The sequence below is a fragment of the Apostichopus japonicus genome, chromosome 11, assembly GCF_037975245.1.
Source record: "Apostichopus japonicus isolate 1M-3 chromosome 11, ASM3797524v1, whole genome shotgun sequence".
Taxonomy (NCBI): Eukaryota; Metazoa; Echinodermata; class Holothuroidea; order Aspidochirotida; family Stichopodidae; genus Apostichopus; species Apostichopus japonicus.
In genome coordinates this window covers 19,273,971-19,291,933 of record NC_092571.1, presented here as the reverse complement: position 1 = coordinate 19,291,933, position 17,963 = coordinate 19,273,971, and the positions used below count along the sequence as shown (strand labels likewise).

Here is a 17,963-nt window from a genome sequence, read left to right as displayed (position 1 = left end):
ATTTCTTATCATGCCTCCTCAACTTTCATAATGAAGCACAAAAGATTTTTTTTTTTCTAATTTGCAATTTACCTGTGATTTATGCTAAATATAAAATGTGTCCAGCTGATGATAGGTTGAAACACAACTGGAATTATACATTTACTCGCTCATTAATTCAATTCAATTTAATATACGTATATATATATACATATATATACATATATATATATATATATATATATATATATAAATATATATATACATGCATATTCATTAATCTTTTGCATATTTATATGTAGCTTTATGCTACAGTTACACAAGTACAAATGGCAGTACACAAGAAAAAACTACTGGCTAAACTATCTACTGGTCAAATTCCCACTAATTTTGCACTGATAGAAAATGCCAGTGCCCTTTTGTTTTCTACTGGCAAATGGTGAAATCTACCGGCCTATTACCAGTAAATAGCCGGAATTTGGAGGCCTCTTTATGTTCATGGTTTATTGCTTCCATACACAGTTCAGCCTGCACGTGTACTCCAACGTTTTTTATATATATTATTATTTATTTTTTTTGGGTTCTTTCAATTTTCCTTCGAAGAGGAAAGAGTACCTATCAGATCAATACATTACCTCCATACTTACCTTGTGACTGTACAAAGTCTGCTACCAACAACAAGTTTAGGACGCATAATACATATTTGTTTAACCATTTCACATACAAACCTCAACAGATATAATTGATAACTAGAAAAGGAATCAGACAACACAATTGCATCTATTATTCCATTCCATTTTGGAATTTCTCATTCAATTCCAGCTGACCTAGACCAATATTAACAAACAACTGAAAGAGATTTACTTCTTTCAGTTTGTAGAAGCAAAAGAACTGAAAAGCTGCATATATCCAGACACAATGGGTGCTGGCAGGGAAAATGCAAAACACCAACTATTCCAGCATATTACAATCGTATTGGTTTACACATTAGAAAGTACTAGAGCATTTAGTGTTAGCACGATAGCAGGAAATTATGATACTCCAGAACAGCAGAAAATTGATGGTACTCCAAAAAATACAGTCAAGTTCTATTTGAGGCAAAAATGACCTTTACCGAGACATAGATGGCAGAGTGGAGTGGAGGGGTGAAAACTTTGAGATACTTATTTAGGCATTTGTTTCTTGGTTGATACATAATCATGTTATTGTTTTTGCTGAAATGTTTTGGCATTTATGTTGAAGGGAGAGGGGTAAGCAATGGGGGAAGGGATGATTTGATAAAAGATTGCTTCAAAAAAGCAGCAAAACACCTTTAAATAATGTGATTTGAGTCCAGTCCATTTTGCCAATAAAATTGCCTGCTAAGAAGCTACCCAACGATTCCGTTATACTTTTTAAGCTGTGTTTTACCGGCTTTGCCATCCTGTGTATATCTGCCACTGTGCTGCTTCCTGGGAGCGTTATCCCGCGCTTCCTCCTCTGTATAAGCTACTCCACAGCTGGCCTCACTGTCAGTAGAAGCACCATCATCAACGACATCCTCCGCCTCTTCATCCACTCTCTGACCATTCTCTGACCCCAAGGACATTGCCTGGACCGAACCCACCAACTCAGCTTCTCTATCTTCGATGGCAAATACCGGTGTCAGGTCTTCAGTGATACTACTTTTCTGGGACCCTCTTTTGATCTGAGTGTATTTGTAGGCTTAAAACGACAATGGGAAGAAAAATGGGGACAGAGATAATTAAAATAGCAAACGCATCAAATGATGTAACACAATAAATAACAATCAACCAATGACAATATTTATAAGAAAACATTGCCAAAATCATAAACATTGTCAAAGACAACACTGGTGCACCTTACTGTATGGACCGATTATTATACATGTAATTTGATTCATACCCATACAAGTGGGACCAGAATGTGGATGCAAGGGTTGGTGAAAGAAAAGATGGGTTAGTAGGTGGATGGATGGGTGGGTTGAAGGTGGTTTGGTGTATGAATAGATGGTGGGAGATGGGTGGGTGATTGATGAGTGGGTGATTGATGGGAAGGACAATTACATGAATGGGTGGGTGGTTTGGTGAGTCGCGAGTGGATGAATGGTTTGGCGAGAGTGGATGGATGGGTGGGTTTTGGGGTGGATAGGTGGGTTGAAGGTAGTTTGATGGATGAATAGATGGGTGGGAGATGGGTGGGAGATGGGTGGGTGGATGGTTAAAGCAGTGTAGGACTCCTGGCTCACATGTTTTGCTAATACCTATAGTATGAGTTACTCACACATTTGAGTTTGCTGAAGTATTGACTTGACTAGGTATCGCCATGGATACAAGTGACTCACATTCTTCTTTCGAGTCAACAAAGTAACATTACAGGCATTGTGCATAATACTTGCTAATCTTGTCTACTTCATACATATCCAGCTGAAATCATTCAGCAGATTAATATGCAATATCACATCATTCTTGGACAGAAAAGACCTTTTGAATAAATGATTTCTAACATGTTTTAGGGAAGGTGTTTTACTGTTGTTTTTTCCCCATTTCTTTTTTTGCACTAAAGTCAACCTATCTTAAATTTTTACATATCGCCAATATGATAGAACAACAATATGCATACTTGAGTTATATTATGACGAGTGTTAGCTCAGTGGTTAACGCCGGTGCCTTCCAATCATAAGGTCCCCAGTACGAGTCACTCCAAGATTATTGTCGTCCAGTTACAGAGTTGTTGACAATTGACAATTCATAATCATGGATGTTAAATATGAATCTAAGAGACTGACTTTGGTCAGCTTGCGGCTTTGATAAGCCAATGAGGCTTCTTCGTGAGTTCCTGCTTGCAGGAGGATCTAAAATACATACAAACAGTACCTACATACATACACATAACTGAACACAACCACTTAAACCACACAGAAAACAAAGTTGATTAATTGTACAATATTTACAAGCTGTAAATCGAAGTGGAAAAGCAATATCTACCATTCCTTGATCCTTTCTAATATTTCATGTAAGTCATTCAACTTTAAACAACACTGTTAGAAAGAAATTTGAGGAAGTTATTGATTATTTTTAACCGCCTTTCCACATGGTATTTTGTAACATTGAGGAAGTGACAATTATATCATTAAATTTCAAGCACTTGAATATATGTTCCTTGCAGCCCCTCATAGCATTAATACTATTTATATGCAATAGTTTATACCTACTCAGTCTCAAAGGGCCATATATAATAATGTGTCTGTGTGTGACTGGGTTGGTTTTTATTGTTGACATTCTTTAAAGTCATTTGTCTTTCTTTACTCTGTTACTGACTTCAGCTGAACAAAGAGACTTCATTCTATTATTCTTTCAGGTCCTTTGTTTGTTATTTTCGTGAGTGAAGGGTGAGAATGAGGCTCTGTTTTGTTTACCCTTGAGGGGTTATTAGGAATAGCTATCAACTTACCTTTACCAGTTTTCAGGTCTGTTGAAAATAAGATAAATAACCAAAGAAAGAAACGCTTATAATTATAATTAGATTTGCAGACATTTAGTTTTACTCCTGAAGTACATGTATACACCAAAGGCCTTCACTCCCAAATTAATTCACAGAACACATTCTTTTCAAGCATCATTTCTACAATATGTTTTGATGCTTAGAGGTTTAAGGACAGCTATGAAAAACATTGTCCTAATCACTCTAATAAGGCATTAGAAATCATGAAAATAGCTGCAACATTCTACAAGTCTTTTCTTAATTCCAGTTTTATTTAAGAATAATAATTAGCTAATTATACACACTGATGGTATACAGGGATTGACTGCCTAATTCTCTGTTCTGTTATTCCTTTGTTTTAACATCCTTCCTTTCAAGGACACTGAACACAGGTTTGTGGCCCAAGAAGACTTTTTGAAATATTTTATTGCCTTCTTTTAAAAGAGGAACATCACATTATTCAAATGATATATGCAGGCTTTTAATTATGGGTTAATTTATCAAGAGCTAAAATAAGAAATTTTGATGAGCGCGCAACACTCCACGTCATAGTTTTGCACATATTTAATGAGTTTCCCAGATTGATCAAACTTTCAAATGTGTGTATCTTGGTAACAAAAGAGTTTTTCAAAAATTTTAACATATTATGAATTAAGAGTATCACAAACAACAAATGTACTGAATATGGGTCAAGTTGGCTAGATGTCCATAATACTTTAAGTTCTTCTGCAGATTTATTAAATTTTTGCCCTATTTACCATGTTTTACTCAAACTTACATTGAAGTTAATCAAACTATGACTCTTTTTTCCTCCAAGTTTTCACCAAACATGAAGGTTTAGAGACCTTACAGATTTCACTCTATTCTGAACATTTCATTGCCAAGACAATCTTGAAATTGGTATTAATCACACTTGAATAACATATTAAAACAATGTTAAAACTTTCATATAATTTTGATATTTACTGCACAACTTTGTATAAACTTTTAGCTGAGTTATAATGAGCTATACATTGCTGTTTGAGTTAAGTCAGAGTTTTAAATACCTATATTCATTGCTCTCTGAGTTAAGTCACAGTTTTAACTACCTATACACATTGCTGTTTGAGTTAAGCCAGGGTTTTAGTTACCTATACATTGCTGTTTGAGTTAGTTAACACCAAATTGAGCGAAAACGTTGCAGGAATATTGTGAAAAAAGGGCAAGTTATCAGCATAAAGCAAGCTTATACATAAGCCAAATTAAGCTCTTAGCTATATGGCCAAATGGTCAAATATTTACTGTTAATGGCACTACAGGGTTCAGACCTGTTCATTTTTTTGTAAATTTTATGAAGATATACTGCAATTACAAAATCTTATCAGGCTATAACATCTGTAGGTATAAAATAATAAACAAAGTACCAGACACTGCTCAAACTTTGGAACAGCTTACGACTGCACTAAACGGAACAGAAGGGGTCAGTTAAAAGTGCCTATAAATACTTGTTTATTACAATCCTTGATAACTGTGTGCAATCTAACCTGAGTGCCTTAGAATCTCTTAGATTGTGTAAAGAGCCCCCTACATGATGTGCATACAGGACTGTTCATATACAGTCATGATAAGTACTGACTCATACGCCATACAGTTAAACACGCCAAGATTACTAAAGAAAAGTCACAAGTGATGCATTACCCCAAACTTAAGCAATTGAGGTCAAACAAGGAATGACGGGTATTTTGTTGAACACCTCACATCATTGAAGTTAAGACAAGAATCCATTATGATCAAATATCATTTTCATATATTCCAGTACAGTCATAGTCTATGTAGATTTGCTATTCATTAGGCACACTATCAATGCACTGTAATGTACAATTCCACCAATCACAGACCAGAGAACAATGATCTATAACTACTATGGATATTTACTTCATGCTCCAGATGCTCACACACTATTGAAAAATACTTCAAAGTTCAAACAAAAGCAGGTTATAATTTTTTGGGCTTGAGTAAATAATTACGGCAATTGAACGCTTCAGGCATGCTGTGCCTGGGTACCTCCAGGTACCCAGGTACCGTACCTACAAAAGCTAACAACCAAAACTTGCATTTTCAACATTCTGCTAAACTTCTGAGTCATAACTGTGACCATGATTTTAGTTTCTATCACTGACAAATAGAATATGAATATAGACACCAAATTTGTCTTTTTATTATCATAACGACTTAATGACATCACTAAAGAATTCAATAATAGGAAAGTCATTTTAGACATTTTAGAAGAGAGGTGGGCACTAGAAGTGTCCCTTTTCTTGTGTCTAAAAATTTTGATCCTTCTATGACAATTGAACATCGTACAAACTTTACAATGGTGCAGACGACAAAAGCCTATTTAATAACCAAGACACGAGCATGGATATTGTTGGTTCAGATTTGTAACTACTTATTCGTCTTCTTCCTAATGGTTTAACCAATAGCAGCAGCCCACTTTGATTCAGTAATCATTTTGTTCAAAGGTTCTTAAATTCATATTACTTCTGAATCATTTACTCAAACTGCTGAAGAGTAAGTTTCACAAGTTTTGCTGCCATGTTTTGGCGACAGATCTATCCCTGATCGTGGAAGCTCTATTCAGCTTAATCCTTAATCTGTTAATATAAATCGTTAGACTTAGCCTTTTGACTTTATTCCCTTTTATGAAAATTCCAGCCACTTCTCTTCATGTTTTGATTCCTAGTATTGCCACAGGTTTAAGACTTGACTTTTCATTGTTATGATACAGTTGCACTACGAAACCAAGATGTGACTTTCATCACACAAATATTATCCTCGCGCCACGCAACCAGTCTTGTCCGTTAATGAGATGGATATCCTCGATGGCTTATGAGCACTTCCTGAATCATCTTTGCTAAAACTAAAGAGATTTTTAGCCAATACACAACTAAGTGTCACAACCTTCAAATGAATAAAGCAAATGAACTCTTTGTCAGAGATCACCACACAAAAGTTCAATGACGGGGAAAAGAGGAGCTAGTAAGGAACCATATAGATGTGTACCATAACAAGCACACATAGTCCTATTAGATTAACACTAGAGGAGCTATTAAGGAACCCTATAGATGTGTACCATAACAAGCACACATAGTCCTATTAGATTAACACTAGAGGAGCTATTAAGGAACCATATAGATGTGTACCATAACAAACACACATAGTCATATTAGATTAACACTAGAGGAGCTATTAAGGAACCCTATAGATGTGTACCATAACAAGCACACATAGTCCTATTAGATTAACACTAGAGAAGCTATTAAGGAACCCTATAGATGTGTACCATAACAAGCACACATAGTCCTATTAGATTAACACTAGAGGAGCTATTAAGGAACCCTATAGATGTGTACCATAACAAGCACACATAGTCCTATTAGATTAACACTAGAGGAGCTATTAAGGAACCCTATAGATGTGTACCATAACAAGCACACATAGTCCTATTAGATTAACACTAGAGGAGCTATTAAGGAACCCTATAGATGTGTACCATAACAAGCACACATAGTCCTATTAGATTAACACTAGAGAAGCTATTAAGGAACCCTATAGATGTGTACCATAACAAGCACACATAGTCCTATTAGATTAACACTAGAGGAGCTATTAAGGAACCCTATAGATGTGTACCATAACAAACACACATAGTCATATTAGATTAACACTAGAGAAGCTATTAAGGAACCCTATAGATGTGTACCATAACAAGCACACATAGTCCTATTAGATTAACACTAGAGGAGCTATTAAGGAACCCTATAGATGTGTACCATAACAAGCACACATAGTCCTATTAGATTAACACTAGAGAAGCTATTAAGGAACCCTATAGATGTGTACCATAACAAGCACACATAGTCCTATTAGATTAACACTAGAGGAGCTATTAAGGAACCCTATAGATGTGTACCATAACAAACACACATAGTCATATTAGATTAACACTAGAGGAGCTATTAAGGAACCCTATACTGTAGATGCATGTGTACCATAACAAGCAACCATAGTCCTGTTAGATTAACACTAGAGGAGCTATTAAGGAACCCTATAGATGTGTGCATAACAAGCACACATACAGTAGTCCTATTAGATTAACACTAGAGGAGCTATTAAGGAACCCTATAGATGTGTACCATAACAAGCACACATAGTCCTATTAGATTAACACTAGAGGAGCTATTAAGGAACCCTATAGATGTGTACCATAACAAGCACACATACAGTAGTCCTATTAGATTAACACTAGAGGAGCTATTAAGGAACCCTATAGATGTGTACAATAATAAGCACACATAGTCCTATTAGATTAACAGATTGACTCAAGCAACATTCACAGTATTTCATAAAGGCATCTAATTGTTCAAGTCCAGAACTGGCAATTGAAGCTATCAGGATGTTACTAATCCTCCTCAAACAGAAGCTAAAAATATTTATTTCCAACGTTGATTTCTTTTCTTGTTTTTGTAAATAAAACATCTCTGTATATACCAAGATAAGAGTGCATAGTTCTCATGTGTACAAGGGTACTGAAGAAGCATTTTTAGAAAGAGGCAAAGCATAGATTGTGCTTTCAAGTTAAATGATTACTTTTACAATTTAAGAATTTCAAGTCAGCATGCCATAGTTTTATCTGTATATTGCATTTATTTTATGTCATCATGGTCCAGCAGTTAATCAATTTTTGCCCCTCGATAAATTCATAGCACATAAAGTACATGGAGTACCAACGTACAGTAGCCCACAAGTACAGACTTATCTGAGTACCTTGATTCTTACTATCTACCTCACTAAGATGGTACAAGTTTAAGAAGCGTATATAAATGCAGACTAATATATACTGCAGACTAAGCACTTATACTCAGGCTTAGAAGCTTTCTACTGATACTCGTAATCATAAAAAGGGGGAATTCATTTTGTATTTCTACTCTTGACTTTTGTACTTGAACTACAGGTCTTGTCACCAATTCAGCAGGCTGCAATGTTCAGTTAACATGTTTTTTAGGATCTACTTTACTAATAGTACTGATCAATTACTCCCAGAAATTGGAGGAACTGGCCAGCTATAGTTGAAAACTGTAAATTGCTTGTTGAAATTTGACCCTGACATTTAGAGTATTTGAGGTTCATATTTATTATTTCAAGTTTATGATTCACAAATAAATTCTAAACCTCTTGTAATTGAGCTGTTTATGATTGATAAATGTATGATACCCATGTGGAAGCATGCTTGTGTTATTCCCATGATTTGCATATTCAGATAAAGTTACAAGCAAGTCTCTTTTTTCACCGTAGAGAAGTTTTCACATGGGAAGCAAGATGAATACAACGAGCAACAATACACAGAGAGAAGCTCCATGAGCAGTATGTTACCTATTTTGGTCTTGGAGGATGGAGTTAGATCATAGATATGATCATCAAAATTTCTTGGGTGCGACGACGTCTCCTGGTCCTCGGGAGTATTACCATAGGCTGCACCACCATTTATCACCTGGTCCCCTCTATCCACCTGTAATGAAAGGTTGAGCAATCATTTCACCTTCAAAGCACTCAAACTAATCATGACTATATCATTAAATAACTTTTGCTCTGATCAGATTGGAATGTTTCAAATAATAGTCCTCATATATTTGTACCCTAACCACTATCTTCCTCACCCCCCCCACCCCCCATGCCCTTTCATTACTAATAATTAGATCACTTTTCCAAAAATATCCCCATATCTTTGTACACTAAACACAATCTCCCCACCCAACACCCTCCCCCCACCATACCCCCTTCATTTCACTGCCAAGTTGACCAAAAAAATGGTTACACAAAACCATCTATAATGAAGATAAATACATAGACAAGCTGAACTAAAACAAATGCCTTCACACTTACCACTGACGTGCTAGGTTGATAAACATCATCGGCACTCCTGGTGACCTTTTGACCTTCCCTAGAATACAACATAAACATCAACAGTCACATTCAAGTTATATATACATGCAAGTATTTCGGACCTTATCTTCTCATCCACATGTAGGTTTATATCAAATCACCATTTTTTGACAAAAATTTAACCAATTGGTTGATGGATTACTGGCACAGTAATCGACTACCATTATCAGAACATTTAAAATTCGCACCTGAAATTTAAAATTAATTTGTTGATTTGAAATGACCGTCAAGGATCTTAAATTAAGGTAAGAAATGTTCATTTCAACACTGTTAAAAGGTTTCTGAGTTTAAGAATTCTACTTGCAGTCTTCACATTCTCCACTTTACTACAATTTGCGATTGGGAACCCATCTAAATTGTAACCACGGTAACAGGGAGCTTAGCACTGTAGTACCACCAGTGTGACTTCATACAAACTTGTTAACTATTGAGTTTTGAATGTTTTTTTTTCTTTCCCCTCCCCCCCTCACCTCAATATGCCCTACTATATCACAAAATTAATACTGTCCTCTTTGACACATGTACAAGCATGAAGTATAGAACATTCAGAGATAACCTTAGAGTTATAGTGTTTCATGTTTTTCATGACCTAGCCTTTTGTTGAGGTGTAATAACTAAAAATATATCTCCACATCATGATCTCAATTATTCAATATACATGCAGATATAAGGACTGTAATATGCTGAGATGCTACGGTAGTGGGGAGACAGGTAAGCTAAGTAAATTATAAAGACCAATTGATGTAAAGAGTATAGATTTAAAGAGTATCAATTGGTTTGCTTTGTAAAATGAATCGGGGGCAGATTTTCGAGGCATTTCTTTCTAGTTGCCCCTCGGACAGCCAGGGCTTACTTTTCAGTTGTGGGATCGGCGAAGTTTCCTCACTTGAAAGAAAATGTAGCAAAATAACAAAGAATGACCAATATGTTCACTGTAGGAGAGATGTGTAGGTTTGGTGAATAGAACAGCAATATGAACACTGTATGAGAGATGTGTAGGTTTGGTGAATAGAACGGCAATATGTACACTGTATGAGAGATGTGTAGGTTTGGTGAATAGAACACCAATATGTACACTGTATGAGAGATGTGTAGGTTTGGTGAATAGAACACCAATATGTACACTGTATGAGAGATGTGTAGGTTTGGTGAATAGAACACCAATATGTACACTGTATGAGAGATGTGTAGGTTTGGTGAATAGAACACCAATATGTACACTGTATGAGAGATGTGTAGGTTTGGTGAATAGAACACCAGCTTTGGTCCAGTACAACTCCCCACCTTAGAGTGGTTCTCAAGACTACCACTGTGTTTGTTTGTTTCTATTTCAGTATCTCAAAGGTGGCAGAGAGGGACCAAAAATTAAATCCTTTTTACCTATTTGGGTGTATTTAGTTACAATGCAATCTGAATTTCATATAAAACAGCTAGTTTTCTGCTGATTTTGGTTCATACCCAAACAGATGATCATAAACAAATTTGCATTATGAATCAACACACATACTTTGAATACTTGATATGAAAACTGATGTTTAGGTACAGTAATGCGATTACAACACTGAGTATATTTTAATGCAGCCAGTTTTCAGTGTACAATTAAGGTATCCAAACCACGCTTTAGGCACACCTGTTTAAATCAGACTACTGTGCCAACTTGTGTTGAATTCAAAAAACCATTGATGCATAATATACAGTACTAGACTAAACTAGAAAGAATTTGACCTGACAAGAAAAGGTTTTATGTGACTCATAGTCAACACGAGGTTTAAGGTGAAACAAGTCCAGTTTTATAAAAGGTAAAGTTTTCTAAAAGGTAAAGTTATATAAAATATTGAATGTATGACACATTAAGGTCTTCAAGGTATTGAGAGGTTTTTAGACAAAGATTATGACCATTGAAGATACATTTAGTGGAGCTCATACTCTGAAGATAAAGTTGAGCGATGGGGAATGATAAAGTTGAGCGATGGGGAATCCAGACAAAAAATGGGATGGGGAGGTTGATTGATGGGGAAGTGTAATGGTTGTGGATTGATGGGAGAGAGAGGGGGAGGATTCACAAGTGAGGAGGGAGGGGTAGGTGGTTTTACATCTGGAGGAAGAGGTGACAAAGTAAGTATAATTTGGAGAGTGCATCCCTAACAATGAACTTACCAATCTTCCCAAATAGGTGCGTAAGCAACATCAACAGGCTCTGGTACTTCAGAATCTGTAGAGAAATAATTAACCAGTGGAAAAACAGTAAAGTACCTCATACTGAAACAAAATTAATCTACTTCCCATTGTATGAACTTGACAATACCCAGTTTTTGTTTGTTACGAATTACTTACTCACATAAAAGTGTCATTTATATGGCAACTGAACTTTCCTCATAATTAATAAGAATTTTATTTTTATTTTTTATCCTTTTATGATCCAGAAGGCACAGCCCAGCCATAAATTATTTGACATTCAGGTCTGCACCCCTATTCGCCCTCCTCTGGATCAACGCTCTTCTTGTTCCCTTCCAAATCTACCATTCGTAAAGTAAAGAAGGAAGACGTGATGGTCATTGTAGCTGATTAGGATCAAAGGGGGCACAGTGCTAAGTAGATGGGAAAGTGTGAGTCGAGAAAGATAAGAGACAAGCGTAGTTCTCTTATCAATTTGATAAATTTGTAGTAAGAATACAATAAATTGGTATGAGTACAAGTAGAATACCCTGTGGCATGTGTAGGAGTATAAGGCTGTTAGGAGCGCTAGTATTAGTACTTAATTTGCACTAGAGTGTTTACCAGATCCAAAATAACCCAAGCATGAATACTGTACAAGTACGAATACAACTGCATCAAGGCTGCATGGCGGTGTACAGGTACAGGCAACTATATGCTGTGTATGACCACTACAAAAGATGTTGTCTTGGTAGTGCATCCAATTAATGAAATGTACTAACAGCAAGTGTGCATTAAAGGCATGTTCATTCACAGCATGCACACTTACTGACATACTGTACATCCCACACGGTTGTGAACAGAGTGAATATAAATTGCATGTCTGGAAGCTTCATTGCAAGTTAACAATCAGGAACATAAATAAATGCTACCATAACTGTTAATTGCAAACAGATGGCTAAGTTGCAATTTTCTCAAATGTTTGCAAATACATGTATAATCCATCTCACCTCCCCTTGCCACCCCTACATTCCTGCTGTTAACTTCAAAGTTAAAAAGCATTATTACACAGATGATCTGAAGTGAAACATTTAAAAAACCATGTTTATTAAGAGGTACATGTTGTCGAAAATTTGACTTTTTAATGCCATAATATTTACAATTTAGATGAAGCAAAAGTTTGACATTTCTCACCTTCATCCCACTGATCATTACTCGCTACTTCCTCATAATCATCAGAAGAGGAATTCCCTCTCTTGTTTCTCGTCGAATCGGGTATCCGGCCATCCTCCTCTTCTGGGCTTTCCACCGTTTCTTCTTCTTCATCCCTGCAATGTCCATAAACACCATTCTCTAAGTTACCCCAGTCCTCTTCAGCTGAAGTTGAGGATGGACACAATGTAGTCTTCTCACTAACAGGATCCGGTAAAGATACTCTCAGCTCTGACGACTGAATGATCTCGGCAGTCTCATAAGACTCTCTCCTACGATAGTCAGGTTTATTTTCATAAAATGTATTCCCACTGCCATGTTCAAGGTATCTGTTGCTTTCCAAAGTATCAGATTCTCCGAAGTAATCGTCAAAGTATTCTGCATCATCAGAATCAAAGTCATCACTTGCTTCGTCCAGAGTGTCTCCAGATTCTGCTTCATCATCATCACTAAGTGTCTTTCCTTCAGCAGCTGCTCGGTTTTCATTACGGACCAATTTAAGCCTCTTTTTAATGTTTTTAAATTTTTGGTTTATTATCTTTTTCTTTTTGGGTTGCGGCTTGTCTGTTAACTCCTCCTCCAAACTCTTTGAACTTGTACCTTTTTGCGCCTCGGATACACGAAGCAAGCGTTCTGCGTCACTGGCAGAGAGCATCTCATCGCTAGAGAGTCTCTTCGGAAATAAGTTCTTTAACTTACTGACGATATTCGGCTGCTTTCCAGGATTTGGAGGGGATAAAACAGCAGCAGATGAAGGATCAAACTGAGGTAAATCTTGCATCTGATTTGAAGATCTATCCCTTTTAGCTGCGGGTCTGTCTCTCGTGATCTTACCAGCTCCACCAAGGTTAGGATATTTATCGGCAGATTGTGAAGATGTATCAGAGGACCAGTCATCTATAACGTTGGCGTTGTCACCATACCTGACAAAGTCCTTTTGAGTCTGTTTGGACATAATTCTCAGAGAGACCATCGGCTTAGAGTTTTTAACTTTATTAGAATCTGATAATATTTGCTCGCGTTCTACACTGCTCGAGACAGAAGCTCTAGGTGATGTAGGGGTGTAAATTTCCTCTCCTGTGGTGCCATCGATTCGCATCTTCGAATCACCGTCCAGACGAGAAATCTCCCTAAGTTGCTTAATTTCCAATCTTGACTCAACATCTGCGGCCTTTTGAAACCCCGTTTCTGAGCCATCACTTGTCCGTTGAAATTCAGAACTATTAGGTTTTGTTGCAAGGAATATATCAGATCCACCGCTATCGTGACTATCCCAACTCGCTGTCGATTCCTCCCTCCGGAGTTGTATCTGTATGTTTTCCCCTCCAGGCTTTATCAAAAACACCGGCTTTTTGGGTATAAGTGGCTTTCCACGGTCACTCGGTTGGCTAACGGACCTCCTATAAGCTGCTGTTCTCTCGTCTTTGTCTAATTTAACCCAATTATCTTTGACTGGATGATTTCTCTGTAGGCTAGGCCGTTTACTGTGTCCTGAATCTTCTGTACCTCTTGAATTTCTCGGTCTTGATTCATCGGTTGAAGTTTCCAATTTACCGACAGTTTGTCTCGTGGGGACATCGGGAATACGTCTAGGCTTAGGTTTAGGTTTAATCTGTGGTCTACTTGCAATATAATTTTTTGGCTTTGGCAATGGGATAGGTTTGGGTTTCTTGACAACACCATCCACACCATTATTTGAGACGGGCTTAATTCTGTCATGACCGTTTCTAGATTCTGGTACAGGGATATTAGAGGGAGCTGCACCTAACCTAGGCTGTCCATTAATAGCAAGGTCCTCCTCACTCCCAGATAATGACGATGCTGAGGGAATGTTATTGGAAGGTCGTATATTTGGTGCTCTGTATGGGGTTAAATACCCTGGGCCACGGCGATTACCCTGAAGACCAGCAATTAAAACACTTTGCTGTTCAGGCGAGAGAATGTGGACTTGTTGACCAGGAGGGGGTGCCATCATCTTCGTTATTCAGTATATCGAGACTATGCCATCTTTTATTCACGTACAAGGCTTGCAACCACGACAATACTGAAAAGGAAAGAAATATATATTTTTTCGTTGAAATATTTGCACAAAAATGAACTCTAGTGCCACAAATCATAAATGATAAAAACAAAAAACAAAAAAATAAATATATTCCACCCGCACCCAACCACTACTCCCTCAACCCCTGACCAATTCCTCCTTATATAGAACATACCTTTAATTTCAACATGTGTTTTAATTAGTAATATTACCAAACACTCTTTCCTTTATAAACTCCACCGCATAAGCAGAGTATCAAAAAAATGAAAACCTTTGTGTTAACAAGCTACAGTAATTGTTGTAAAAATCATTATTTTTTCAGTACTTCAATCTTCCTTAAAGTCTATCCAATGTATCATTTTAACAAGCTACAGTACTTTGGGTTGCCCAAGTCCATTTGAAAACTGGCAACTCATCCAAGAGATGGGGGGGGGGGCATGACGGTTAATTGCAGGTACAGTAGAGTAGATTTAAGAATATTGAGAAGAGAGAGAGGCCGAATTATTGAGAAAGGTAACAGAGTTAATCATAAAATTAAAATATCAAAGCTACTTACATATATATATAGAATGCCAAGTTTAATCATAAACGTTAACTTTGATACATTACAAAAAACGCTGAAATCAAGTGAATTGTACCCTTTGCTGAGCCAATCTTTGTAAGTTGGGGTTCTTATACAGTATAACATTATCACTTTCTAAAAAACAAATATGCTGAGTTCATCATTTGTAGTCTTCTGATACTATTTATGGAACAAAGGACTTGTGAAGGCTATAACAGTTTCCAAATAAACATAAAAAATAGACACAAGTCCAACACACATGAGTAACAAAAATTTTGCAATGTCATAACCACAATGCTGGTTACCTGCACAATACATACTGTATGCGTATATGTACAATAGAGTAGATATAGAGGCATGTCATCCAAAATTAACTTTTGAACAGTCATATCCAAAGTTGAAAGTTCACTGCAGTCCTAACAGGTGAACTGGGAATATATTGAATGCCTTAAAGGATGATTGCTGAGAGTACAACACAGACCACAGGCTGAGTTCACTTTCTTAAAATAGTCCAGGGACATTTCTAAATTTTGAAAAGGAATATTTGACACCAAAATTATGAAATATGATATAATGGCCAGAAATTTCAAAACCTTAAAACAAAGTTAACTTGGAAGCAAATTTTTCGGCAGCTTTCGAATATCTTTAAATACAAGTATACATGTGGTGATGTACCTGCATTACTGTGCGATTATTTCTTTCTTTCACAGATCTTGAGCATGGTATATGGTAACTGCCTCTTCAAAATTCAAAGAATATGTACCTGTATCTTGTTAACTATTAAAGGTTCAATATCATACTATGTATACCTTTTTCAGAAAAAGTCACAGAAGATTGAACCTGGGCACGAAAAACCAAAATACTTGAACCGATACACTCTCAATATCAGCCCCCTTGATATACAACTATGATACACTTCTCATTGTTATAGACCTACAGTAACACTATACATATGTAGTAACACTATGTACTAGTAACACTATACAGTAACACTATCTATACAGCGATTCACCAGATCAAACAAACCAAGAACAAAGTCAATGGAACCTTATATATTCATACTTAAAGTAAGAGAATTCCCTAAACATCAGATATCTTTTACCATAAACACACCCTCTCCAGGCCTCTCCCTCCTACTTTCACCCTACCACCATCCCCCAACCTTTCCCCCCCCCCTCACCCCCAACTTCTCTCCCCCTTACCTGCCACCTCCCACCCTTTGGTCTCCAAAGTACTTTCAAGATTGATGTCTGTGAGGGCACCCAGACATTTCAGTCATTGTGGCTTTTGTTTATCATACTGACACATTACTTCCTAGATCAATACTGTATCAGGTTAAGAGGTTATATTTGTCGGTATATGTTAAATATGAATCACTAGTTACACAATGATAGCGTATTCTCAGTTAAACCATGGAAATATGACATACTTGAGAGTCATAATAGCACACCATGACACTATTATTGAGATTCCAAGGAACCACCAGATTATTACACCTACAGCAAGTGTGTACAGCCATATAAGTACATGGGGTACCACTGAATAAAGACAAAACCACACTACACAGAGAACCATTCAACCACAACAACTACCCACTCAAACAACTGTATTTGTTCTCCCCCAAATATAATAAACTGTAAATCTGCAGCTCAAGTCTACTACAACTCTGTACAGGACTTCCTGATTATTTGATGGTCAATAGAGCCAAGGAAGGTTAATATTGCATTCAGTCCAAAAAAAGTAGCAAACACAAAGGGCAGGCCAATAGAGTGGTTCCACTGACCTCCTTGAACCATGTACTGTATATATGTATGTATATATAATTGAAATCGTAATTATGTGTATCGTAATGATGTATATATATACTGTACAGTGGAATTACGAACCTCTGGACATACAATCAGCGTCCATAGCCTAGTGGTTAGGTTGTCCGCATATAAAGCCCGAGGCCCGGGTTCGAATCCCGGTGGAGGCTGGAAGTTTTTTCACTGTTCTTAATTTTCCAACTCATTACAATTTCAATTACATATAATTAGAGAAAACCAGAGAAATAAGATAAAACTCATAATTGACAAATAAGGAGTACTGTTTTAGAAAATATATTGGAATTTCCGGTCTCCCTGTGACCTTCGTCAGCAATACTTGGCAGTCGAATGAAAAGTACAAAATGTAACACAATGAAAGTATGATGCTAGATAAGTGTAAGTTGAATTTCTGGAATTAGAACCAAATAAACATGACTATACAGGAAGCAGATTAAGGAGCAAAGAACGGATTACATATGTTTGTAGAACTGATAAAACTTTGTTAAGGGGTCCCAAGTCTTTGTTGAGGCTGGTGAAGTGAGACTTAATACAAAAGATCCAATCAATTACTTTCAGTAGCGGATTTGAAGTTCAAGGCAATTAGAATACATTTTAGGTTTTTGAGAGAATTACTATTAAGATTGAAATGTTTGGAAACAGGGAATAACATTAGAGACCCTGACAAACACTTGATGAGATACCATAACCTTTTAAACAATAATACCACTGCTATGATTGATAAGAA

At 36.7% G+C, this 17,963-nt stretch overlaps 1 protein-coding gene across 4 annotated transcripts in view; it reads right to left on the bottom strand.

Moving 5' to 3' along the window:
• LOC139976371 (uncharacterized) overlaps positions 1 to 17,963 on the bottom strand; it is a 55,943-nt gene that overhangs the window by 31,255 nt on the left and 6,725 nt on the right. For 3 of the 4 annotated variants that reach the window (XM_071985065.1, XM_071985068.1, XM_071985066.1), the window contains exons 2-7: positions 12,793 to 14,854; positions 11,602 to 11,656; positions 9,385 to 9,442; positions 8,875 to 9,010; positions 3,433 to 3,450; positions 1,390 to 1,683 (exon numbers count right to left, since the gene is read on the bottom strand). In XM_071985065.1, the coding sequence (XP_071841166.1) occupies positions 1,390 to 1,683; positions 3,433 to 3,450; positions 8,875 to 9,010; positions 9,385 to 9,442; positions 11,602 to 11,656; positions 12,793 to 14,785 (2,554 nt within the window). In that variant the 5' untranslated portion in view covers positions 14,786 to 14,854. The remainder of the gene's footprint in view (positions 1 to 1,389; positions 1,684 to 3,432; positions 3,451 to 8,874; positions 9,011 to 9,384; positions 9,443 to 11,601; positions 11,657 to 12,792; positions 14,855 to 17,963) is intronic. The other variant, XM_071985067.1, reaches the window with a different exon arrangement.